This window comes from Eretmochelys imbricata, chromosome 5 (assembly GCF_965152235.1).
Source record: "Eretmochelys imbricata isolate rEreImb1 chromosome 5, rEreImb1.hap1, whole genome shotgun sequence".
Taxonomy (NCBI): domain Eukaryota; kingdom Metazoa; phylum Chordata; order Testudines; family Cheloniidae; genus Eretmochelys; species Eretmochelys imbricata.
In genome coordinates this window covers 58,161,287-58,187,620 of record NC_135576.1, presented here as the reverse complement: position 1 = coordinate 58,187,620, position 26,334 = coordinate 58,161,287, and the positions used below count along the sequence as shown (strand labels likewise).

Genomic DNA, 26,334 nt, shown 5'->3' with positions numbered 1-26,334 from the left:
TGGTGCCATATGTGTTCAGTGCATTTCACAGGCAAGTGAGATGACAGGCCCCCTATCTCGAGGAGCTTACATTCTGAATATACTAATAATTAGATATTACCCTTGTAAAAGCTATAAATATTGCCAACCATACCAGAAAGCAACTTGCGTGTAATGTTTTCCTTGCAGAAATCCTAAGATAATTAAAGGCCAATTTCCCTGGATGATATATGACAACTGGAAGGTTCACCCTCTTTTCCTGATAAAAAGAAGCTCTTATTGACATTTAATTTGTGCTTTCTTCACAACTTCATTTTCTCCAGACACGTCACAATGCCCTTTCCACTCTACTTTTGTACTGGCTTACAACAAAGCACTGACAACCCATACTAAGTTAACTATGCCTTTGTTCATATCTACTAGTTCATGCCTTTGATTCACCCAGGCATGGTTACTGTTAATATTTTCTGCCATCCTCCTTGCTGACTTTATGTATGTTATTGCCTAAGTATTGTCTTTCCTTAATGACACCTAGACATTGGATAGGACTGACTCCACTAGTTCTGTGCAAACAGGATTGAAAGTTACAGTAGTTAAGTAGGCCAGTGAGTTTTACATCTGATCTGGTTTTCCCATCTTACATGAATGAACCAAATGTTTTACACCTCATTTCAAAATGCAACAGATTAGCAATTCTAATATTACAAATACAAAATTAAAATTCACAAGAACAGATGGAAAAGGATTAATGATCAGACTTTCATCTCAAAGCTGTAGATCTGAATCCAGGCTCAGTACACAGTGACAAAGAGCCCAATCCCACAATACGCTCTGCAAGGGTGAATCTTTGTGCCTGCACTGATTTTATTACAAGTCTAGGCCTAAATGTCATTACACCTGACAGTTCAGTGAGTGATCCGTGTGAAAACTGGGGATCTCAGCCCACTTCCTAGAGAATTAGTGTCTACATCACAAAATCTATCATTACTGAGACTGGCAGCAAGGATGCTAGTTAAAAGATTAAGGATGAAGTGGATGTAGCGGCTGAACTTCCAGTTCTGGCCTACATTGAGATTCATGAGCTGGTCAGAGTAGGGAAGCATTCATTACTTGTGAATGTGTTGTACTTTGCTTTCTAATTAGACAAAAGACTTAAGCCTCCAGGGCTTTCATGTATAGGAGATTCACCAAATATCTTCATACACAACCCATTGAAGAGTAAGATGGTGGATCAAAATATCTTTGAAATATGAAAAAGGATTCCTTGTAACTGAACTTACAGTATTATTCACCACTGAATAAATGAACCATTCTTTGTCACAGAGTGTGCTATGCCACTTTTAGGTAGGCTGCAGGCATTGCCTTTTCTATCTCCGGAGGATAAGTAGAGAACAAAGTGCAAACAAGCCATGTAATGCTAAGTACAGATAAAACAAACTGTTATATTGTGTCATTTGGATCTAATTCAAACATATATTCCTGTTAGCTAATTTGGTACTTTACCAGTGAAGGACAAATTCAACTTTGGGGAAATTCCCAGACCCCTTATACTTGATATTTTATTTTTGCACTGCAAAAGATATATTTCGAATGGATGCTGTGACATGCCAGCACATATACAATACATATAATAATATCTGTCTAATTAGTAAATAGTTATTTATTTAGTTAAGGTTTTAAAACTAAATCACTGAAGTTTTTAGTACTGGAATCTAACAAAGGTACCTTTTATATACTGTATTTGCATAGTGTCATATCCTGGACTTGTGAAATGAATTTGGTAGTGACTCACTTCCTCTTTTTTATTCAACTTATTTTTTCTATAGATAAATGAAACTCTCTTTACATATAAAAACTGATTCAAGAACCATTTCACAGTTTATAAAACCTAACAGCCAAATTCAGCCTTGGCCTATGGAATTGCACCTCTTTACACCATAGCTAAATTTGATCCAAAGACACTATGAAGAGAAAACAGTTCCTTTTAGTCATCCACACAGTACCCTATTATTAAAGCGTTGGCCTAACTTACTGAAGATGACATTAGAATTTGGTTTAGTGAACACTATTTTATTAATAACCATTCTAACAGGAAAGACCAATCAATACCCATCCCTGCTGTGCTTGAGACAGATTTTTTTTTTTTAACTAAGCATGTTTCTTATGTGCAGAACTTTTCTTCATTTACTTGGGACTAGTACCTGAAATTTCAAAACAAGGAGTAACTCTAAACCATAAATAAACACAATGAACTCCTTATTCCTAAAGGATGATGTTCACTTTAGTGCAGAGACCCCACACAATATCCTATATTTTGCTCAAGACCATATTAAAAGTTGAAGTAGTGCAATGGCCTTTGTCTCCAATTCAGCAAGATACAAAGCATGTGCATAACTTTAATCATGGAAGTATAGTTCACTGACTTCAAAGGGACGACTAATGTGCCTAAACTTATGTATGTGCATAAGAACTTAACTGAATCAGGATTTCTATACAGGTACTCTGCACTAGACTGAATTCCACTTTAAGTTAGAATTGCTTTCAATGTTTTTATTTGCCTTCATGGAATCCTCCCATGCCTCCTACCTGCAGCATTGGTTCTTCCTCTGAAAATATCATCATATGCTTTCCACTGGGGAGTCACTTGGTAGGCATGGATGAATACCACAAATACCACCACCAGGCACATTAATGGTACGAGAGCAGCAGTGAAGAGGGCAGCATAGACATTTGGAATAAAGCATCTGAAAGAAAATAAAAAGCATCCACCATTTATAAACATTACAAACAACTTGGACAGTTACATAAATGAACTTTCTAATACAAAGACAGTAGAACCTCAGAGTTATGAACACCTCGAGAATGGAGATTGTTCATAACTCTGAAACGTTTGTGACTCTGAACGAAACATTATAGTTGTTCTTTCAAAAGTTTACAACTGAACATTGACCTAATACAGCTTTGAAACTTCACTATGCAGAAGAAAAATGCTGCTTTTAACCATCTTAATTAAAATGAAACAAGCACAGAGTTTCCTTACCTTGTCAAATCTTTTTTTATTTCTTTAACTTTCGCTTTATTTTTTTTTGTAGTTTACACTTGACAAGTAAAGTATTGCATTTGTTTGTTTGTTGTGTTGTTGTTTTTTTTCTCCGTTGCAGCCTGATTGTGTACTTCTCGTTACAAATGAGGTCTGTGGTTGACCAGTCAGTTGACCAGATGCATCCGATTAAGTGAGCTGTAGCTCACGAAAGCTTATGCTCAAATAAATTGGTTAGTCTCTAAGGTGCCACAAGTACTCCTTTTCTTTTTGCGAATACAGACTAACACGGCTGCTACTCTGAAACCAGTCAGTTCTTAACTCCCGTGTTTGTAAATCATGTCTTACTAATCTATTACAGTTCTTTGAAGGGGTCAACAAACATGTGGACAAGGGGGACCCAGTGGACATAGTGTACTTAGATTTCCAGAAAGCCTTTGACAAGGTCTCTCACCAAAGGCTCTTATGTAAATTAAGTTGTCATGGGATAAGAGGGAAGATCCTCTCATGGACTGAGAACTGCTTAAAAGACAGGGAACAAAGGGTAGGACTAAATGGTAAATTTTCAGAATGGAGAGGGATAACTAGTGGTGTTCCCCAAGGGTCAGTCCTAGGACCAATCCTATTCAACTTATTCATAAATGATCTGGAGAAAGGGGTAAACAGTGAGATGGCAAAGTTTGCAGATAATGCTAAACTGCTCAAGATCGTGAAGACCAAAACAGACTGTGAAGGACTTCAAAAAGATCTCAAAAAACTAAGTGATTGGGCAACAAAATGGCAAATGAAATTTAATGTGGATAAATGTAAAGTAATACACGTTGGAAAAAATAACCCCAACTATACATACAATATGATGGGGGCTAATTTAGCTACAACTAATCAGGAGAAAGATCTTGGAGTCATTGTGGATAGTTCTCTGAAGACGTCCACACAGTGTGCAGCAGCAGTCAAATTTTGAGCAAAGCAAACGGGATGTTAGGAATCATTAAAAAAGGGATAGAGAATAAGACGGAGAATATCTTATTGCCCTTATATAAATCCATGGTACACCCACATCTTGAATACAGCGTACAGATGTGGTCTCCTTATCTCAGAAAAGATATACTGGCACTAGAAAAGGTTCAGAGAAGAGCAAGTAAAATGATTAGGGGTTTGGAACGGGTCCCATATGAGGCGAAATCAAAGAGGCTAGGACTTTTCAGCTTGGAAAAGAGGAGACTAAGGGGGGATATGATAGAGGTATATAAAATCATGAGTGGTGTGGAGAAAGTGAATAAGGAAAGTTACTGATATGTTCACATAATATAAGAAGTAGAGGCCACCAAATGAAATTAATGGGCAGCAGGTTTAAAACAAATAAAAGGAAGTTCTTCTTCACACAGTGCACAGTCAACCTGTGGAACTCCTTGCCTGAGGAGGTTGTAAGGCTAGGACTATAACAGGGTTTAAAAACTAGATAAATTCATGTAGGTTAAGTCCATTCGTGGCTATTAGCCAGGATGGGTAAGGAATGGTGTCCCTAGTCTCTGTCTGTCAGAGGGTGGAGATGGATGGCAGGAGAGAGATCACTTGATCATTGCCTGTTAGGTTCACTCCCTCTGGGGCACTTGGCATTGGCCACTGTCGGTAGACAGGATACTGGGCTGGATGGACCTTTGGTCTAACCCAGTATGGCCATTCTTATGTTCTCCGAGGTTCTACTGTACTTTTGATTGAGAATATGTTTTATAAACCACACATGCTTCATTACCTACCTAAAGTAATATCACTTGACAGTGCACAATTGGCCACATGTATTCTGGTTTGGTGATGTTTTGTTTGTTTTCCACCTTCCTCTGAAGCATCAGAAATTGGCCACACGAGGAGATGGGATATCAGACAGGGAGGACCAGTGCTCTGAAGTGAAACACAGAACCTTTTCTTGATGGTTGGTTGGTGTGTCTTGCTCATTTGCTCAGTGTCTAACTGATCACCAGGTTTGAGGTCAAGAAGGAATTTTCTTCCAGGTCTGACTGGCAAGGACCTTGGGGGTTTATCACCTTCCTCTGAAGCAGAAGATGTGGTTCTCCTGCTGGGATCATCTGGGCGTGTCTCACCTAGTCAATTCCTTGCCATTGCGTGGGAGTCAGACTCTGGTGACAGCTTGGTCTCCCTCCTGTTCTCTGCCTGTGGCACATAGCTTGGATTGCTAAAGACTGAAATGTGGTCTAACTAAAGACTCTGGTCTTAATATAGGAGTATCTGGGGTGAAGTTTAATGCTTGTGATACACAGGAGATCAGATAGATGATCTAATAGCCCTTTCTGGTCTTAAACTCTGTGAACTGTGTTACGCCCTGTGATTTTCCTTATGAATCAAATTAATTTCCCCTCCTAAAATGTTTTCCTGTTTAATTTAAATCCACATTAAAAATACAGGCAGACTGCTATTATATGTATTGCTTTTAGATTTTATTGAAAAGAAAAAATGTCTTCGTGCAGGTATATTGTCTCCTGTGAAGTCATATTTATGCTCTGAAACCTCTACCCTTTTCTCTTCAATTACATGAGTCACACATACTCATAGCAGGCTGGGAAAGGGGCACATTCCTCTGTGCTCTGTTAGTGGAAACCAGTTCATGCAAGTAGATCATTCTTGCTAATGTCCTTATGTGCTAGTTCTAAATTTACTCTATCAATTACATGGGCAAGGAATATACAGAAACCTTCTTAATGAGGCCTAAAAGTTCAAAGCTCACTTTTGACTGTTTTTTAAAGAATATATTCAATCAATGGGGTGAAAAAAGCCAGTGTTTTCTAAGAAATGTACAAGGTGGATCAGATAATATCTTTTATTGGATCAACTTCTGTTGGTGACAGAGACGAGCTCTGTGTAGCTCGGACGCTTGTCTCTCCAACAGAAATTAGTCCAATAAAAGATATTACTTCACCCACACTGTCCCTCCCATATCCCAGGACCAATAAGGCTGTAACAATAATGCAAACAGTGTTTCCTGTGTATTTTATTGCAAACCGAGCCCTTTGTGTGTTGAAAGATGTTTCATGTCTTGCATACCGAAAAAATGTATGGTATAGGATTTCAGACAACAATCAGAAAATATGTGTATGCCAGATGCTCACATTTATTTATTAATGTTCCATTTGGCACCTTGAACTGTGTTATGCTCCATCTTTTTACTGTTTGATGGGAATGAATGCAAAATATTCCTAATCCCCAAATAAACTATGGTATAAAGAATAACTATAGACACTGGTCATGCATTCTGGAATAAACTATATTCTGATTAGCTTTCTAATCACCAGCATTGTTTGTTTAGATAAACATTACCTCCTGCGGCATATTTTAATCAACACTCCCCCCCACCCCACACTACATTTTGTATGTGAAGACTTTAATTCATGTGAGCACAGAGCCAATCTGTGTAAGTAAGGTATTTTGTACTTCTACCTCCCCCTGGCAGTTACTGACACTGCAAATATAATCAAATGGGAGCAGAGTGCACCATACTGATCCAGTAAGGATATTGGCAGGAAACACTCAACAGTTAAATCATCACAGATCTTCAGATTAATAATTAGGTTTTGTGTTTAACTTTGTTTTTAAATTAGGGTCCTGAATGACTTCCAAAAAGTATGGATCTTGGAGCATGCTCACCTCTAGTAGATTTGGGCAACGTTGTCGCAGCATTTTGTACAGCAAAGAGAGTGGTAGGAAAGATCAATCATATTTAGCTTCTTCAGGCAACAATATAGTCACACAGTTTTTAGCACCACCTTTGACCATCGAAGACTCACAAAACTGCCTTTTTGCTCCTAATCTGTCTCCTTGAACAAACCTGCATTTCTGCAAGTCTGATATCTCTTAGATGTCTTGTTGTTAGCTTAAATTTACATTTTCGCCGTGTTAACTCCTTAACGTTCCTCTCAGGCCTTCCCCACTCTTGCCCTTCTCTGCCACTTTTGACACCACCACCATGCTCTCTGTCACTCAGTCCAATAATCTGGAGGTCAACTTTGACCCTCCTCCCTCTCCTTTGCCCCACACATCCAGAACGCAATCAAATAACACTGCTTCTTCCACCATAACATTCCAAAGTCTGACCTTTTCTATTGGTCCACACTGCTAAAATACTCGTTGATGCTCTTATCAGTTATGTTTTGATTACTTTAACCTCCTCTTGTCTGCTCTCCCTGACACCAACTTTCCTTACTCTCATATTACCTCTCCCTTCACTAGCTCTCCCTTCTCCACCACATCAAGTTAAAGTTGCTTCCTCTCACTTTCAAGATTCTTCATGACACCCTCCCATTGCTCCAGTCTATCCGTGCTGCCAGCCTTCAACATCCATCTGCCTGATATTTTCACAAACATCTCTACACCTTTATCTGTGATGCCCATAGCTCATGGAATGCCCTCCCTAAGCTAATAGGAAAGACCAACTCCCTCCTTCTCCGCATCTCTTTAGAAGATCCATTTTTTCTGTGACACCTATGAGAAATCAGGGATAATTTTGGAAATACCTTTCTCAAATAGTACATAATGATTTAAATTCCATTTGGGGATAGCTAAAAAAAAATTGAACTTTCCCCACTATGATAATTATTAGAGACTTTTGTCCTCTAACACCAAGCAGTCAATAAAGAACGGTCTTTAAATAATTGGGTAACCAAGACTAGAAATGGCATAAAATATAGAAATGTTTGTCTACTATGGTAAAAGCTATTACAGAAAGCCCATACCATTTTTGTCTAAAAAGACTGCTTTAACAGGACTAACAGCACACAGTGGCCTGTGTGATAAAGGTCAACAAGAAAAATGATTATTTTTCCTTTGAAAAAGAGGACATTATATTAGCTGTCTGTATTGTACTTAAATTAAAACAACATCACCTACTGATTAACTGGGATCAGGACTCTTACCTCCACACCCATTTTTCCAACTTATATAAAACAAGGTTAGCACCCTTCCAGGGACAAGCAGACTTATGCATCCCTATGTTTTCCTAAATTCCTCTGTATTCTTAGTGTAGGTTTATGTCTTTTCTGGAAATCCCAATGTGACCCAATATTCCTACCCCAAAAATGTAGAGACTTATTTAAATGAAGTAAGCCAAAGGAGGAAAACAATCTATACATGAAGCTAAACGTAAGTACAATTACATAATTTGTTTTTAAAAGAAAAAAATAAGAACAAAAGAGCCTTAATTCAGTAATTCTAGGAGGTACTCCATAATAGGAGTGACACTCAATGATCCTATCTAAGGAAAGGGAGTTCGATCAGCACATTTGGAAAGAGACCGAGAGTTTTCTCCTCTCTGTTGTCACAACTAGATTTCCAAGGACAGTCTCTTAGGCAGAGCATCCAAATGTGAAAAGTTAGATTTTCTAAAAAACTGCAAGTCTTCTGGATTATCAAACAATCAGAATCCTCTTTTAGGGACAAAGAGATGGTGGCAGGGAACTACACCCCTGGCTGAATTAATTTTTTTGTCACTGTCTCACTGAAGCTTTTCCCTTGTTATTGTTATTTCATCACCTCTAGAGAGATATGGTTGTGTACTTTGGTATGGTACTAATAATAATGGCCTAATCCAAGCTAAAAAGTGAGATGAACATTATTCAGGGGTGTGAAAAATCTACCCCACTGAGTGACAGAATTAAGCCGGCCTAATTCCAGATGGTGACAGCACCAGGTTGACTAAAACATTTTTCCATTGACCTAGCTACCAACGATGAGAGGGGTTCTCCCATTGGCATAGGTAGTGCCTATGGTGAAGCGCTGCAATTGTACCTGAGCCTCGTGGAAGCCATTTGTTCGTTTAAGGTTGTTTGCCCCTGGTTTTCAAAAGCATTTCTGCCTGTTTTAGAATCCTGCTTTATTTTTTCAGTTTATGGTAGTCACCAAAGCTAGCCTATTCTGTGCCATTTTGTTCCCACCCTTATGCACAGTAGCACTGTTGTGAAGAGTGGAGATCTCACAGTGTCTATCCACAGCAGCATGCCAGGCTTCAAACCACTGTGGCATTTCAAGCATAGACAAGCCCAATGTAAGACCAAATCCTTACAGGCCCAACGCAAGTCAAATAATGGGAAAATTTGTTCAGAAATAATTACTTGCTGAAAAAAACGTCAAAATTGTCAAATAGGATTTGCAACAAATTATGTGTCTGTCAGTTGTATCTAGGCAACATATTGAAAATTAAAATCACATTTTTGCTATTTTAACTCATCTTGGATGATGATGTTTACTACCAGCTTCTGATGTTTCAGGTCGCTTATCTGATGGTCTGAGGATTCAAATCTCTCCTGAAAACATTCCAGTTTTCTTTATTTGTTGGGGCCCCAAGCTTTTAGCTGCAACCTGCTCTGCTAATACAGTTTTCTGAGACTACTTGATCTCACTAATAAACCTCCTCACATTTCTCCACAGGGTCAGTGGCTTCCTCCTCTGCAAAATGATTGTTCGCAGCTTCAGTGGACATATTGCATGAGTGTGAGGGTGCTCTTTTCCTGAGCCTCATGGAAGCCATTTGTTCGTTTAAGGTTGTTTGCCCCTGGTTTTCAAAAGCATTTCTGCCTGTTTTAGAATCCTGCTTTATTTTTTCAGTTTATGGTAGTCACCAAAGCTAGCCTATTCTGTGCCATTTTGTTCCCACCCTTATGCACAGTAGCACTGTTGTGAAGAGTGGAGATCTCACAGTGTCTATCCACAGCAGCATGCCAGGCTTCAAACAAACCTACTCCAAAAGTAACATATACTGGAAAAAACCCACCCGCCACTCACAACAAAAACCCTAATAAAGAGACCAACTTGGCCATCCGGTAGCTAAGTCAATGCCACCTATTAAGATATTGGGCCCAATCCTGCATATCTGACTCAGACTAACTTCCCAATGATATCTGAGAAGAGAATAATGAGATTTCATCAGTAAAGAGATATAGAGTTTAAGGCCAAGAGGGACCACTAGATCACCTAGTCTGACCTCCTGTTTATCACAAGCCACTAAATCCCACCCAGTTACAGGCACTGCGCCCAATAACCGGGATCAGACTAAAGCAAGGGTAGTCATAAGCAGACCATGGGCCAAATCGAGACTGCCAGATGCTTTTGAACAGACCCCGAAATCTTTTAACTTATTATTATCATTATTATTTCATTATTTTCTCTGGAGTCTGGACCTTGACTATACCTTGACCAAAAAATTTGGACCTTGACAAAAAAATAATTGACTACCTCTGGACTAAAGTATCACAGGCCTCAGGAGACTAAATTATTGTGTGCCACAGGTTGAGAATAGGAGGAACTGAGGTGCACCAATGACCCTCTCCTCTTCAATAGCAGAAAACTGATTTGGTGAGACATACCCAGATGAACTTAGCAAGTGCAGGTTCAGGCCCATTATGTGTGTCCAAACAGTAGGAAATACTTTTTCTTCACTTGTGAAACAAACCATCCGCTCTGCTTGAGCCAATGTTTTATCTTAAGAATTCATTTTTGTCAACAGGATGTTCCTGTCATTGTCAAGTCCTCTAATCTTAAAAACTACTTCATGGCAATGAACGAGAATCCAACATAGAACTATCTGTTCTTTGGGGATGCACACAAATGCATGAAATAAGCCAAGTAATTCAGCCTTTGTTTTTATTTTGCACAGGGCAACACCCACATTGGCATTTTAAATCACTTCCCCATTTCTGAGTGGTAGCCGTGTTATTCTGTATCAGCAAAAACAACGAGAAGTCCTTGTGGCACCTTAGAGACTAACAAATTTATTTGGGCATAAGCTTATTTGTTAGTATCTAAGGTGCCACAAGGACTCCTCGTTGTTTTCCCCCATTTCTAGTGAACAAAGTAAATAAAGCAACTATATTGTTGATTTTACATATAGTTCATTTCCCTAGTTTTCTTTCTGTATTACCAGACACACCAGTTACACGCAGACTTCCATTGTGCTTTACTCTTCTATTTCTTTTTAAGGCGAGAATCCACCTGGCACAGATTAGGATGTTATTTCTTTCTAATATGTCAAGAAATTGATAAGGATACATTGTGCCTGTGAGAGGACGTGATATGTCTTCACTTGATTGATAACATAATTCACTTTATTATAAGGCTAATAATAAAATAAAATAAAATAATAAAAACAGGGAAACTCATTAGCTTTCTTACACCCACGTGACATCTGTGGATTTACCTACAGTCCAAGCTCTGTGACTTACTGCTTTCGTGTCCAAGCCTGTATCCCTCCCAAGATATTTTAGAAACACAAATGTAATATAAGGCCTATAACATCTACGTTATATCTTGATTCAGCAAGGTACTTTGATCTATGCATAACTTTAAGCATGAGTGGTTCTAACAGTGATATCACTGGGACTGCACATACGCTTAAATTTATGCGTGCGCTCAAGTACATTGCTGAATTGAGGCCTAGGTAAAGAGAGATCTAGTGTCATGAGCGCAGCATTGGATCCAGGAAAGGAAAAAATGTGTCCTCTTGCTTACACTGACGGCTATCTGCATACTGAGACAAGTCAAAACCTCTCTTCCTTACTCTTTGAAATAGGGGTAACAATCAGAGTACTGGATTCAGAGTAGCAGCCGTGTTAGTCTGTATTCGCAAAAAGAAAAGGAGGACTCGTGGCACCTTAGAGACTAACCAGTTTATTTGAGCATGAGCTTTCGTGAGCTACAGCTCACTTCAGGGTACTGTGAGGATTAGTCAATGTCTTTAAAGTACTTTGAACAACCGTGCTAAGTGTTAATAATCATTATTACCTAGCAGTGTCTTTGATGTGTACCTGACAAATTCTAGCTTCAGCCTGGGTTAGATTCTGAGGGGATCCAGCACCAAGCTGGTACACCTCCAGGAATGGGCAGAACTGACTAGGAAAGAGCAAGACAAAGGCATTCCCTAGGCAGCCTCTGCTATCACTGCTTTTGTATAATATGGCACCGAACATATACATTAAAAGAACACCATTAAGGTTGCAGAATCAAGCCCTTAAAAGTTAGAAAATGCCAGAAGCTTGCTTGTGTGTATTCATTGTGATGCAGTCTTTAACAACATATAAAATAGTTAGATACTATTTTTCCACAGGACCCTTGTCTTATACAGTGAATGGGAAGTTATTCAATATTTCTTTATATCCTTCTGATTCAATATGTGGCTCTTGATTTTATGTACCACAAACCATACAAATCTGCATCAAATACAGAATTGTTAATTTCTGCCTTGTTGTTCTCTATTGTGCTCTCATAATTGTATCTAAGGGCTTCACAGATATAATTAATTTATCTTCACAACATCTCTGTGAGGTGAGTTGTTACCATCCTCATTTTACAGTTGGGGAACTGAGGCACAGAGACCAAAATTGTCAGAAGTGTCCACTAATTTTGTGTGCCCTAGGGCATGATTTCTCAGAGTACTTAGTCATTTTACAGCACTTTATGTGTTCAAACACAGCTCCAGCCAACTTCAGTTGCAATTATGTGCTTTCAGCACTTCTGCAAGTCTGATCCCGGGTGTCTTAAAAACCAGACACCCAGAAAATGAACGTACAACTAGTGGCCAACAGGGAACATTATTTTTTCAGTGACTTGTCAAAAATCTCATAAAACACTGTGGCAATGGCAGGGATAGAATCCATTTCTCCAGAGCGGCCTTCAACTTGCAAAATCATAAGACCATCATTTCTTTTCCTGCAATCCCTTCCTGATTCATTATAAACCTAATTTCTGCAACCAACAGGGGCTCTACAGACAACTGCCTTCTGCATTACACAACTCTAATTCATTCCCTGAGCATTGCCATCCTGTGCACTAAATGAGGGAGGGGTCCTATAGAAAAAATAGTAAGTGATCATATAATTAAAGATTGCATAATAAGGGATAATGAGGGAGGACAGTAGTATAGTTATTGCTTGCTCTTCCCGTGAATGCTCCCCAGAATAATCTGCACATCTCGTGTCCAGTCAGGGGAATCAAACCCAGAAACTGGAAATAAACCAGTTCAATTTTCCACTTTTCTCTGCAGCTCAGTTTTTATTCTCATTCACCATCATGGTGAATGTCTGAGAATATACATTTTGTTCTACAGAGTCAGAGTCAGAGATGTGAAATGTAAGAACTGAACTGAAGTCCTAACGGGGACATTTTGAAGTAAGATATAAATTGTAGCTCTACAGAAAATGACTTCACCACACAGACTATTTCCCTTAACGGCTACCTTTGCAATCGGTGTAATCCGCCCCAGTGCACATGCATAGAAAGATGTTAGCATGTGCACAGAAAATACTCATGACACTTATTTACATCCTATTTCACATTAGACTGAAGTTGCCAGCCTACACCCTTGAGCATAAGCAAACTTATCCCTAGCCTTGATCAAGAAACATATGACACAATCTAAACTGTTTAATAAAGTTTCTTGGAAAAGCAAGATCCCAGATATAGAAGGGAGAAAAACACACTTCCAGCTGCAGGCTGGAGTGGAAGTGTTTACATTAGTTTCCAGTCCTGAACAGCTTTTACCAAAAGCTTTTGTTTCAATACTAATGTGTCTTGTACAAGTGATATGGGTTAGGAAGTCTTCACTAAAGTTGTGCAGACCATGTGAAGATGAGATTGCAATTCAAATGATCTTGATTGCAGGGATTAAATATATATTTTATTTTTAAATGTCCAAGCATATATTAAAAAAAGAAGACTGTGCACACATGAACACACCCAAAGTGTTCAGTGTATTCCAAGAGCTCAGAAAACATCTGGAAGCTTGAAGTGCATTCTCGGTACATTCATCCCAGTTTCATGTTCAAAGGTCTTCACGCAAATTAATAGTGAAAGTATCAACACCCCAAATTTACAGATTAAAAAGGAAAATGAGTCAGAGGGGACATGCTCAAGGCTGCAGAGGGAGTCAGTGTTGGGTGTGGGATTAGACTTTAGGAGTTTCTGGCTACCGACCTCCGCTCACACAGAAAGACCTCCCTCTCTCTAAGGGCTTGTTTACCTGTGTGTACACAAATTTTGTGTGCTCAGTTTTAGCAGTCACTTTCAAAAAGAGACCCTCTCACCTTAAGTTGAAGCACAACATACTCATCTAGTATGAAGGAAGATTAAAAAAGAATCTAGGGAGAAATCCTGGCTCCACTGAAGTCAGTGACACAACCCATAGACTTCAATGGAGCCAGTATATCCATTTAAGATATCACATTGCAGTCTTGGGCATAACTTTTGGGGAAACTTGAACATCAAGCTAAATACTATAGGCCAAGCTTTTCAAAAGTGACTAGTGATATTGGGTGCCTCAAAAGTGACTAGTGATATTGGGTGCTTAATTTGGAGGTCCAAATTAAGGCATCTTAAGGAAGTGCAATTTTTAGAAGCTGGGTGCACAACAATTTTTGAAAAATCAGGCCCCGGTAATGACTCTCAAGATGGGCCTTTAAAGGTTGAGGTACTCAAAATCACCTAAAAGTTTTGAAAATATCTGCTTAAATCAATAAGAGCAGCCACCATAGGAAAGGCATTATTAGGTCCTGAGATACAGCAGATAGCCTCTTAAAGACAACTGAGCCATTCTGAAAAAAATATCTGTCAACCATTCCTTTTCATCACCCCAATCACATTTTAATGTAACAAATACAATAATCCACTAGTTGATTTTATAAGAGGTGTCCACTGAAATATACTGAGGAGAAGAAATAATGTTTTATTTCACCAACCACACATTAACCTTACAACAGGCATACTTGAGTGGCTGAAATAAGGAAAACAAAGGCAGATCTAAACACAAAGCTGAACTCTTGGCAAGTTTGGATCTGTCATCCTTTCCAAACCAGTGATAATTAGTGCCTGTGCCTATGCTGTTTCAGAGACTCTGTGTTCAATGTTTGAGCACGTCTGCCTAAAATAGATAACATCAGCCACTGAAATATGACATGAGGTTAATATGTGAGTATAGGTTTGATTAAATGAAACATCATTTTTCTTTCCTTCAGTATATTTTAGGGGATATCCCTTACATAAAACTAATTTATTATTACATACTTATTTGATTTACTCAATATCAAGTACTGTTTCAAGAGAAAAACTTTTCTTAAAAAGATCTACTATAAATATCAGGATTTTACAGCATCATGGGCCACGCAAGGCCAAGGATGCCTTGATTTAAAAAAATAATTAAAATCCCAATGCCACAGAAGCTTTCTTGAACCTGAGTGTTAATGCTCACATGCACTTTCCATTTCAAACAAGCCATCATGCATAATGACCCTGGTACCCACACTGAGATTTAAAACAGAGCAGCACAAAACTCATGTGTACTGGATACATTGGTGTATGAAGCTTAGCACTGCAAAGTAAATGCAACAATACCAAGCCTCAGGTAAAGGTAGAGTATGTGCCCTTTCATAATGAAAGCGTTTAGAAATAATTTAATGTTGTGATGTGATAGACATTCTGGGCTAGACCTTTCATTCCAGCCAAACTACTCTTGCCAAAGGATTGAGTTGGAGGGTGAGAAAGTGGTTCAAAGTCACCTTTATGCTCTCTTGGTTCTGAAACCAGCGAAGGCCTAGTCAGTCCCCAGGACAAATAAGAGCAGCCTCAAGGTTACTCTAAATTACACCTGACAGCCCACATCCTAAAGGAGCTATTCTGGCAATGGGGTGAAAGGATGCCTGCACCAGGAGCTGTAGGCAGGGGTGGCACAGGAGCTGCTATGGAGTCTCTCCAACACCTGAGGATTTCTCCACACCAGGGAGAACTAATGCTCAGGGAACTGGATTCACCAATTTTCTGTCTGCTTAATACTACCGGAGAAGCACACAGCAGCCAGGGCAGGGGGCCATCTTATTTACCTGATGCAAGTAGGCCTAACTCTGCTAACGTAATTACACAATGTAAAATTAACACAAGTTTGGAACCAGGGCCAAAGGGAGTTTTCAAAGGCGGCCTAATTGAGGCCTTGTTTACACTACCAAGTTTTGTCACCAAAAACTGCCTTAGTTTAGTAGCAAGAGCATACACACTACAACGGGACTTTTGTCGCGAAAAATGCCCAGTTTTGGTGACAAAAAGCTTCCACCCCTTCAAGAGACTTTTGTCTTTTCCCTTCTCTTTAGTGTCAACAAAGAGCCAGTGTAGACACTGCTGATTGTTTTGTCCACAGAACTGGCTTCCACCAGTGTCCCACAATGCCTGCCCTGATTGCTCTGCTCACTGTTTTGATCTCTGCTGCCCTGCAGGCATGCGCCCCTCCCCTTTCAAAGCTCCAGGAAGTATCTGACAGCTGAGTGTGCTGCTCCCTTTGGGGAGCAAACAAAGAGCAAATCATTGGAATGCTCTTTTCCTGCCCTGCACTAGGAACACAGCAGCAGGCAGACTGCTGCTGCAGGGGGAAGGGGACACACTGCTGTGCTGCTTTGCCATTCCTCAACATGAAGAGCTCACAGAGCTACTCATGATGCTGCTTTCGACAGCTGAGGGGGGCTGTGGGAGAATTCGGAGAGAATCCCAAGATGTGCAGTGTTCTTCCCCACAACACTGCACTGTGGAATACATGCCCACGGTGCATTGCTCACCCTGTCGATGATGGCGTCCCCAATGTGGATGTGATCTGTGGACAGAGGGAGCAAGTGTGAACACCCTTTGGCGATTTTTGTTTGGTCGCCTTTTGGGTGTCGACATAAGTTTTGTCAACAAAACTTGGTACTGCAGACAAGCCCTAAGTTAGGCACCAAACTGCCATTGACTTTCAGTGGGGTTGGGCATCCAACTCCCTTCAACCCCTTTGAAAATCCCAGCCACTGTCTTTTTGAGAACAGCTTAACAGGCTGCAGATGAACTGTATGATAAGCACAGGTTGGACAAGTAACATAACCTACGCTAAATTACAGACTGAGCTCAAGTTCTCCCCAGTAAAATGAATTTACAAAAGTATTGTAAAATGGCTAAATTTCATGCATTAGTGTTAAAAGGTTCTCGAAATTATAGTCATTGCACAAATTTGGAAATTTGCATCTAGATCATTTGAGGATGTCCACATGAATGTTAGAGATGTGTGTGTTTTAATTGTGAGTGTGTCTGGTCAATTTTATGAAGTATGAGTCTGTTCTAAAGCTCCTTGAAGTCAAAGGCTTTGGACCAGGTGCTAAATAAATGGGGTGAGACCCTGGCCCTACTGAAATCAATGAGAATGTTCCCACTGACTTCAGTATGACCAAGATTTCACCCTAAATCTCTTGGTTCTAAATAATTAAATCATCTTGACTTAAATATTACCAAAAAAAAAAAATTCTTTTACACACTAATGGATTTTTGACTCAAAGAATAATGTGTTATATAATGAGGTGATGCTTGTAAAAAATACAGAAGTTAGGTAATTGCTGTGGCAGATTGTGACAATTCTATCATCATCAAATTATACTTCTCTTTCTAAATGCTGAAACTATCCATGTAAAAGTAGACAGATAATTCCAGTTACTATAGTATCTAGGTATTGAAACTACTGAATTACTTTAAAAAAAAAAACAATTAGCAAAATGGAGGAAATTTCAGGTAAAATAAGTTAGGAATAAAAAATAATTAAATAAAAACAGGAGCTATAAACTTTTTAAAAAAATTTCTTTGGACTTCAAACAAATGCAAAAGCTTGTTTGCTGAAGCTCTACTATAGACTTGCATAATGACAGGTTTCAGAGTAGCAGCCGTGTTAGTCTGTATTCGCAAAAAGAAAAGGAGTACTTGTGGCACCTTAGAGACTAACAAATTTATTTGAGCATAAGCTTTCGTGAGCTACAGCTTCGATGAAGTGAGCTGTAGCTCAGGAAAGCTTATGCTCAAATAAATTTGTTAGTCTCTAAGGTGCCACAAGTACTCCTTTTCTTTTTACTATAGACTTGTTTCAAGTGCAAATGTTCTTGCTGATAGTGTGAACAGGCTGTTGTTCCTGACTTTAGGGTTTGTTTTTTTTAAACTTTGTCTCCTAGATCTCATCTCTGAAGAATTCCTCAGGAGACCCCCAACTTTTTCATACTCAGTTCCTGACAGTAGCTTTATACTGTATGTGGGGTTCTTTGTTTTTAAACAGCCCATGTTATTTTTTGTGCATGTAGGATACAGTATAGAACAGAAACCAACAGCACATTACAACAGAGGAAGTACCTGTTTGTTCTGGTGCAAATAGTCTGAATCTACATTTGAAAGACTGGAGCAGATAGTTTGAACCTTAGTGCCTCTTATCAAAAGAGCTGCATCTGGCTTTCCCAGATGGTGAACAGGAAATTACAGATACACACTGAACTATAGTATGTGTAAAACAACAGAACAAAGCTTTCCTATTGGCTTCTTGAGCCTCACGCTGTTGCTGAGCAAACATTAATACAAATGCTTGACGTTACCATTGGCTCAAACTATAGCTTCTTTGTTGGGAGACAGACAGGCAACAAATGCAGTTTACTTTTAAGGTTCAACACACCGCACATCATCAACATGTGCAGCACAGTGTCAGTCCCTTTCTGCCCTCTGCAGTAGAAAGAAAACATTAAGAATAGTGCAAGTGATATGAAAAAGTGACTTTCATAAATATTTTATAGTCAAAATGACAAAGTGCAATTTGTTAAAGCCTGGATGTTACTAATGTACACTGTACTAATGTGCCAGCAGTTTATTAAAATATTATTTTTTTAGAAAACTGTACTTTATTACCGAGCACTGGCATTCTGCAGAAATCATCATACAATTTTGCTGGTTACTCCTGCTGAGCCTCCCAAAATATGTTGGACCAGATCATCAACTTTCTGAGAGGAGGAGTGGCATTTGGCCCAGTCGTGGGCTGGACGGAAAGCCCTTAGCGAGCATTACTACAAAGAAGGAGTAGTACAGAAGAACTGAATCTCCACTGTGATTGCACTTCCATTAGTGCTCTGAGATCCACCGGGCAGCCCCATAGATTTTAGGACATCACAGGCTGAGAGAACTATACTCTTTTTGTGGTAAACCTCTCTCACCACATGATAATGTATAATGGTTTTCCACCAAACATTAGCTGTCACACAGGTTATTTTACATGAGGGCATGATCCCTACACAAAAAGCAACAGCAGCAAGGACGTGAACGGAGATGTGCATCTCCGTGTCTAAGTTAACAAGCCCTAGCATTCAATTTATCCTAGTTACCAAAAAAAAAAAAAAATTAAAGAAAAACAAAACCTGCATACAATATCTATTTAAATCATCTCATAATGCCACAAAACCAAATCTTTTGTTCTGAAAAAGAACTTCCCATAAAACTGTCACATTAATTTTGTAAAAAGTTGGGACTTTCCCTAAATCCAACTTTTGCTTAGTACAATACCTACTTGTTTCTTTGGTTTTCACTTAACCACTTGTACCCGACAGCAAGTTCATCCAATATCTATACAGTATGGGTACGGGATTTTCTCTGGAATGCATACTGCTTGGGTGTGCCAACAGTTTATGGGTCAAAGTAAACGGATTTCAGATGAATCATAAAAGTTGCCCACAAATCTCCAGTCTAAAACAGCTGTGGAATGAATATGTAACCCTCAAAAAGAAAAGGAGTACTTGTGGCACCTTAGAGACTAACCAATTTATTTGAGCATAAGCTTTTGTGAGCTACAGCTCACTTCATCGGATGCATACTGTGGAAAGTGTAGAAGATCTTTTTATACACACAAAGCATGAAAAAATACCTTTTTTCATGCTTTGTGTGTATAAAAAGATCTTCTACACTTTCCACATGCATCCGATGAAGTGAGCTGTAGCTCACGAAAGCTTATGCTCAAATAAATGTGTTAGTCTCTAAGGTGCCACAAGTCCTCCTTTTCTTTTTGCGAATACAGACTAACACGGCTGTTACTCTGAAACCTATGTAACCCTCTTTACTCAACTACATTTTGAGACTTCTGTAATCTAACACTGCTTCCCAGAATGCAACTCATTTACAGTTAAAAGAAAAGGAGGACTTGTGGCACCTTAGAGACTAACACATTTATTTGAGCATAAGCTTTCGTGAGCTACAGCTCACTTCATCGGATGCATCACGAAAGCTTATGCTCAAATAAATTTGTTAATCTCTAAGGTGCCACAAGTACTCCTTTTCTTTTTGCGGCTACAGACTAACATGGCTGCTACTCTGAAACCTGTCATTTACAGTTGCCTCATTTGGTTCAGAACTGTAAGAGTAATCTGGTTCAAGTAACTTTCCTCTAATCACCATGATAAAAAAAATTGATATAAAAGAGCCTGATTCCTCTCTCATTTATATTTTATAAATTGCTATTAACTAAATTTTACTATTAATTACATTGGCAGTTACCCTGGCATTTGGTGGAGTTAGACCAGTTTAAAATGAGCATAAATGAGATCAGTCAGGCCCCCGAGCATTTTTCACTCTAATTTGCAAAGCAGCAGGGCAATTAACTCCTTAAGTATAATAATAGCAGACAACACCCTGGATCCAAGACTAAAGTGTGACACTTAATTGTAAAGTGTTTTACAATTGCATTTTTCCTGGACTACATACAATGGAAATAACCCACTTACCCATTACCCAGTTTTATTTTATTTCGGTTTCTTTTAATGAACAAAAAGAGCTAAGAAAAAAAATCATACAAACAAAAAAGTAAATACTCCTGGAGCAGTCTAAATGAAAAGGTAAGAACCAGAAAGGGATATCTTATCCCTTATCCACAGGTGGATCAAACCAAAGTCTTCAGTTTAAAAATCATACTTTTCATAACTTTTTAAGCAAAAATCCCTATTTATGTCAATGGGGTTTTCTTCTAAAAATTGGATGGTGTGCTTTGGCCTGTATCATGGGCTATATATTGCCACACTTACATTAAGTAGTGCATTACTCCTCTAATAGCCCCATGTTAATCAAGGGGGCTAACTCACAGAGAAAATTACTACTCAATATTACTACCCGAAGAAGAGCTCTGTGTAGCTCAAAAGCTTGTCTCTCTCACCAACAGAAGTTGGTCCAGTAAAAAACAACATTGCACCCACCTTATCTACTCAATATGAGAAAGGGTAGAAAATCTGAAACACAGAAAACAGAAACAAACAAATGAAGTAAAGCGCCAGGATATTGCTTTGAAATGTTAAAGAACAGGCTTCTTAGAAGATTCATTTTGAGTAAGTATTCACACGAACATCCTTGTCAATAAGTTAGTCGTTTTATTGTGCAACAAGGGAAAAAGCAAGTTTCCTTGTTTACGTCTACCATAGATGCTGTTTATGTACAGATCAACTGCAAGAGGGAAAAAAAACCCAACAACTTAACAATGCTCTGCTTTTCCCTAATGAGTCAGATCCCAAATCCTCAGCTAGGGTATTACAACTCAGTCCTCTGTATTTCAATCTTCTCATTATATCACCTACAAAACCTTTCACTAATGCATTTTACATTGGGGATTTTCTTCTTTGAAACAAAATACCAAGAAGGCATCAACACAATATGGGTATTAGAGACCCACTGTCCAAAGAAAATAAAAGATTCTTTATTAACACACATACTCATGCACTTTAGCCCTGTACTGGGAAACTTTCCAGTGAGCAGCAATTATGGGAAAATATTACCCAAGGAAAAACACAAACACAGAACAGTACTTTTGAAAGACTGCTGTTGGCATTTTCATTAATCTCTTTGGTACTGCCTTGATCTCATTTTCAGAGTAATGAACGTATCTATCCACCTACCTCAGGGTTTTGTACTTCTGCCCATCAGTGCAGAATCCAAATGCCTTTCACATAAAATAAATTGACAATAACAATGTCCTTAGTAGATTTCATGGAATCCCTGACTCTTCTTAATGGTTTAAGCTGTGCTCGGGATAGGTTGGGTTTTTTGCTTTGTTTTTGTTTTTTTAATTTTAGGACTGGGATAGGGAGAGCAGAGGAATGCACCTTATGCTCTGAATGCCATTTTGGTTATGATGAAGCAGTAGGGTCTTAGTCTTACACCGTTTCTTACAGGTGGGTCTTGTGAACCTGTTGCACTAATTCACCAGCCACCTACAACTCAGGTACTGACTGATCTATAAAGCCTTGCATGGCTTGAGTCATGGCTATGTCATTCCACAGATGCTGCACTGGCTTATCTCTTTTCTTAAATATGTGCTGAAAGTATAGCTTAGGGGAAGGGAATCCCCTTTCCTTTTGCTTCTATTTAGATAAGAAGCAAACCTTGTATGTACACATTTTCATTTGTGTCCTGAAACATGTTAGAAAGGGAACGTTATAAAATTAAATTAGAATTTTAATGAATGATACTACTGTTGTTGGCATCTACTGTTCTTTCCCCACCCATGTCATTAATTAGAAATAGCTATGAAATGAAGAGCTATTATTTAAGGTTATTTTTGTGACATTTCTTAATTTTGTATTCCTTACATGATCCCATGTTCAAGAAAATTGTTCCCTGCTGCTGTCTTTTATGACAGACACATTTGTCTTTTGATTACAGCACTGCTATCTATCTGCTCTTCACATGGAGCATTTTAATATAAGTATAGGCTGGAAAAGGACACGTTTCCATATGCAAACTGTTAAACATTAAATCAAGCTCACCTTCACTGTCTGCAACCAGAAAGGAATTTAAATTAAAAAAAAAAAAGAAAAGAAAAGAGGAATTATCAGGCCACAGGGCTCTCGTTGCTTTTTTCTCCAACACTGAACTTAGCACCTTCACTTTTGTTATTTGAATGTTTTGTCTCACCTGCTAAGATCTCTGTTGGCTGTAGTGTTATAAATGCTAGAAAAGTGTGCTGAAAACTATTGCTTTGCAATCCTTATGTTGAACATGGTGACCCTGTCTATACTCTCCTAACTCTTACAACTGCTTGTGAAAGCCAGTTTGATAAAGCTGTGTTCCTTTTTTAGAGGTGTCATGACTGTGCTAGGGTTTTAAATGTCTGGTTTTGTCACACAGACAGGACATATACGGGGCTGTGTCTGAGCCCCTTGGAATCAGGTTCCCAAAAGTGCAGCCGGCTGTAGTGATAAACACAGCCTGTGCCCATATGCTTCCAGTAACTGAAGGGAGAGGGCAAAACTGACCTGCTGTAGGATACGGTAATATGCTGTGGTGGTAGAACTCAAGCAATCTCTATGAGTCCTTTCAGTGAGTACAGAAAAATACATGTATTTATACACACTGCTCTGGCTCATAGCACGTTGCCAGTACAAATGTCAAAATCGAAGACTTTGAATATACCTTCCCTATAGGTCAAGTTGACTGGATGGTTCAAACACTAAGGGAAGATCAGGTTCAACTACTTGCTTCACCACAGATCTCCTGTGTGATCTTGGGTAAGTCACACAGTATCTCTGTGCCTCAGTTCCCAGCTGTGAAATGGGGACAATAGCACAGCCGAACCTCACAAGGGAGTTGTGAGGATAAATACATTAAAGATTGTGACGTGCTTCGAGATCTACTGAAAAGCGTTACATAATTATTAATATAAGTCCACTTCACCACACCAAGTGAGGGCCATTCCAAATGGGTTGGTTCTCTTTCAGAGAATAGGTTGGACTTTTGGAATGCATCTGTGCAATCCTATTTCAACCCAGTTCAAGACTGTGTGGTGGCAACAGGTTTTCTTCTGCTAATTATGGATCACAAGTTAGCAGAGACTATTCTGTTTATTTCTCTGGCCACTAGAATGGGAACTGAATATAAATTATACGTGAAACCAAAGCATATGTCTACACTGCATTATAATTCCAGGTTGTGGGACCTGAGCTTGTGGAATCAGTGTTCCCAAGCCTACGCTTGATCATCCACACTGCATTGTGAACCTGGGGGGGTCTCACAGCTATGCTAATGCATCCATACTGCACTATACGGACCTTCTGACTTGGATCTTCAGCTTGAGCTGTGCCCACGCTGCAAAATGACAGGGCTTGGACCTGAGTTTCAGTTGGACTCAGGCACTGACTCATCATGGGGGGAGGGATAGCTCAGTGGTTTGAGCATTGGCCTGTTAAACCCACGGTTGTGAGTTCAATCCTTGAGGGGGCCATTTAGGGGTCTAGGGCAAAAATTGGGTTTTGGTCCTGGTTTGAGCAGGAGGTTGGACAAGATGACCTGAGGTCCCTTCCAACCCTGATATTCTATGATTCATCCCCCTAGCAGGGCCCTAGTATCCCATCCTGAATGCTTCCTGACCCTAGACAGACTGATTTGTGTATGGATTGGAGTGGGGATTGGGCTCAAACCTGAGTCAGAACCCAGGCTTAATGTGTAGTGAAGATATAACCTAAGAAGCCCTCCCCATGTCTACTGACCCCACCTCCTGCAACATGTTCTATGCGGGTTGATCCCTGGTCCAGCAAAATCCCCAATGAAGTCAATGGGTCTCTGCATGGGTGCAGGGATCCAGAGAGAGGCTCAGTCAGATATGTTTCAGAGTAACAGCCATGTTAGTCTGTATTTGCAAAAAGAAAAGGAGTACTTGTGGCACCTTAGAGACTAACCAATATGGAGTCATGACATAATTCAGGGTGAAACCACTATCCATAAAGATCTTATATTACAACCTTTCAAAATTAAATGTTTTGTCTTATTCAGTATCTAAAACTAAGTGGGGCTTTCCCCCTTTAAAAATATCCTTTTCTCCATTTGCGCTCTTCAAAATTCCATTACCACAATAAGCTAACTTTTTCAAAACACACTAGAGGCACAGCCCACTGATTCATGCCTGTTTCTGATGTGCTAACATTTGCTTAGCATGAACAGTAAATATTAACAAAAATATAAAAAGCTCTCAGAAAGAATTAATTTTTCTTCATTGAAAACATACACTAGTAATGAAGGGATAAATAAAAGGTAATTAAAATGGTCAAATTTAGCAGATATCTTTACATTAGCCTTAGCAGTGGGTAGCGGAACATGCAACTTTAATGAAGATACTGGAGGAATTAAGGCAATAGTATACAAACAACTGTACATAGCTGGCAAGATTCTGTCCTCTGTTAACATATGCTATGTGGGGGAACATAGGGTAGAATTTGGCCCAGGAGTATTAGACATTGACTGTCAGGAGTTAAACACACACTGATTCATGCAAATATAGCTATTACATTTTGACATATATTTGGCACTATATAATTTACAGATGTGAAGTCATATCAGTGAATTACAAGAAATCAAATAAGAATTATAGATTTCCTTTCACTACTGTTTCAACCTCAGCAGCTCATCTGGCACTTGGCTTTGGAACCAGAAACTTGGGTGTTGCTCAGTTGTGTGAGCACCACTTGCATGAACAGCGCTTCATCTGCTCCAATGGCAATTTGAAGAGAAAGGAGAGCAACAATGGAAGAAGGTGGGACAAAAGGAGCAAAAGGAAGAGGGAAAAAAAGAGGGAATATGCTCCGGAGAAGGGTGCAGATGAATGTACCATATAAAATAAAGGACAGACATTTTGAGTAGGAGAATTATAAGTCCATTTGTGGGTTTGGTGACTATATAAACCATAGAAGTTTTCCTCTTTATATGTCTGTCACCACAACACTGATGGGAGTAGAGCCCCAGAATTGTCTCCTACTATGCATTCTACTGAACTCTACCAACAACTAGATGGACTCACAGGCTCAATGTACTTACATTCTGGAGCTATGCAGAATATAGTATGCAAATAAAACCATGCTCTCCCTATTGTATTCTCCTCCACAGTCCCCTTGCTATGCCAAGACTCTCTCCTCCTCACCTTTGCTTAGGTGTTTCTTACTATGCTTTCTATTGAACTCTACCAAGAACTAGATGGACTCACAGGCTCACTGTACTTACATTCTGGAGCTATGCACTTGACCCACTACTGAGGCAGTTCCTAGAACTTTATTGAGGACTCTCTTCTTCACAGATAACAGTACAACTGGCCTTGCATGCTATACACTATGGGGGATACCCCATATTCTGTGCCAGGCCCAAGTATAGGGACTCGGATCAGAGGAAATCTATGGAGGTTAAGAGGAGGAATCTCTCCCCTAGACTGGTGTTTCTCAATATTTTTGATACCAGAGACAGGCTTGCTGCCTTCCTAAACTATATCAGGGAAATCTCAGGGACCGAGAAGGAAGCTGCCATGGACCGGCACCGGTCCAAGGACCGGTCACTGTGAAACACTTTTCTAGACAACAGAACAGAAGGACAGCCACTCTGTTCCTGCCCCTATAAGCTCAGAGCTCTAACAGCCTCTGTACTGCTTGTGGCCTTCCCTGTCTATGAGGGAAGAATAGCCACTGGGTCTGCAGAGCCATAGATCCATCAAACCTGCCCCC

General features: G+C 39.4%; 1 protein-coding gene across 1 annotated transcript in view; it reads right to left on the bottom strand.

Moving 5' to 3' along the window:
* The window catches only part of ADGRV1 (adhesion G protein-coupled receptor V1), a 420,452-nt gene that overhangs the window by 70,503 nt on the left and 323,615 nt on the right, over positions 1-26,334 (bottom strand). The window contains exon 87 of the mRNA XM_077818015.1: positions 2,566-2,723. Coding sequence (XP_077674141.1) covers positions 2,566-2,723 — 158 coding nt within the window. The remainder of the gene's footprint in view (positions 1-2,565; positions 2,724-26,334) is intronic.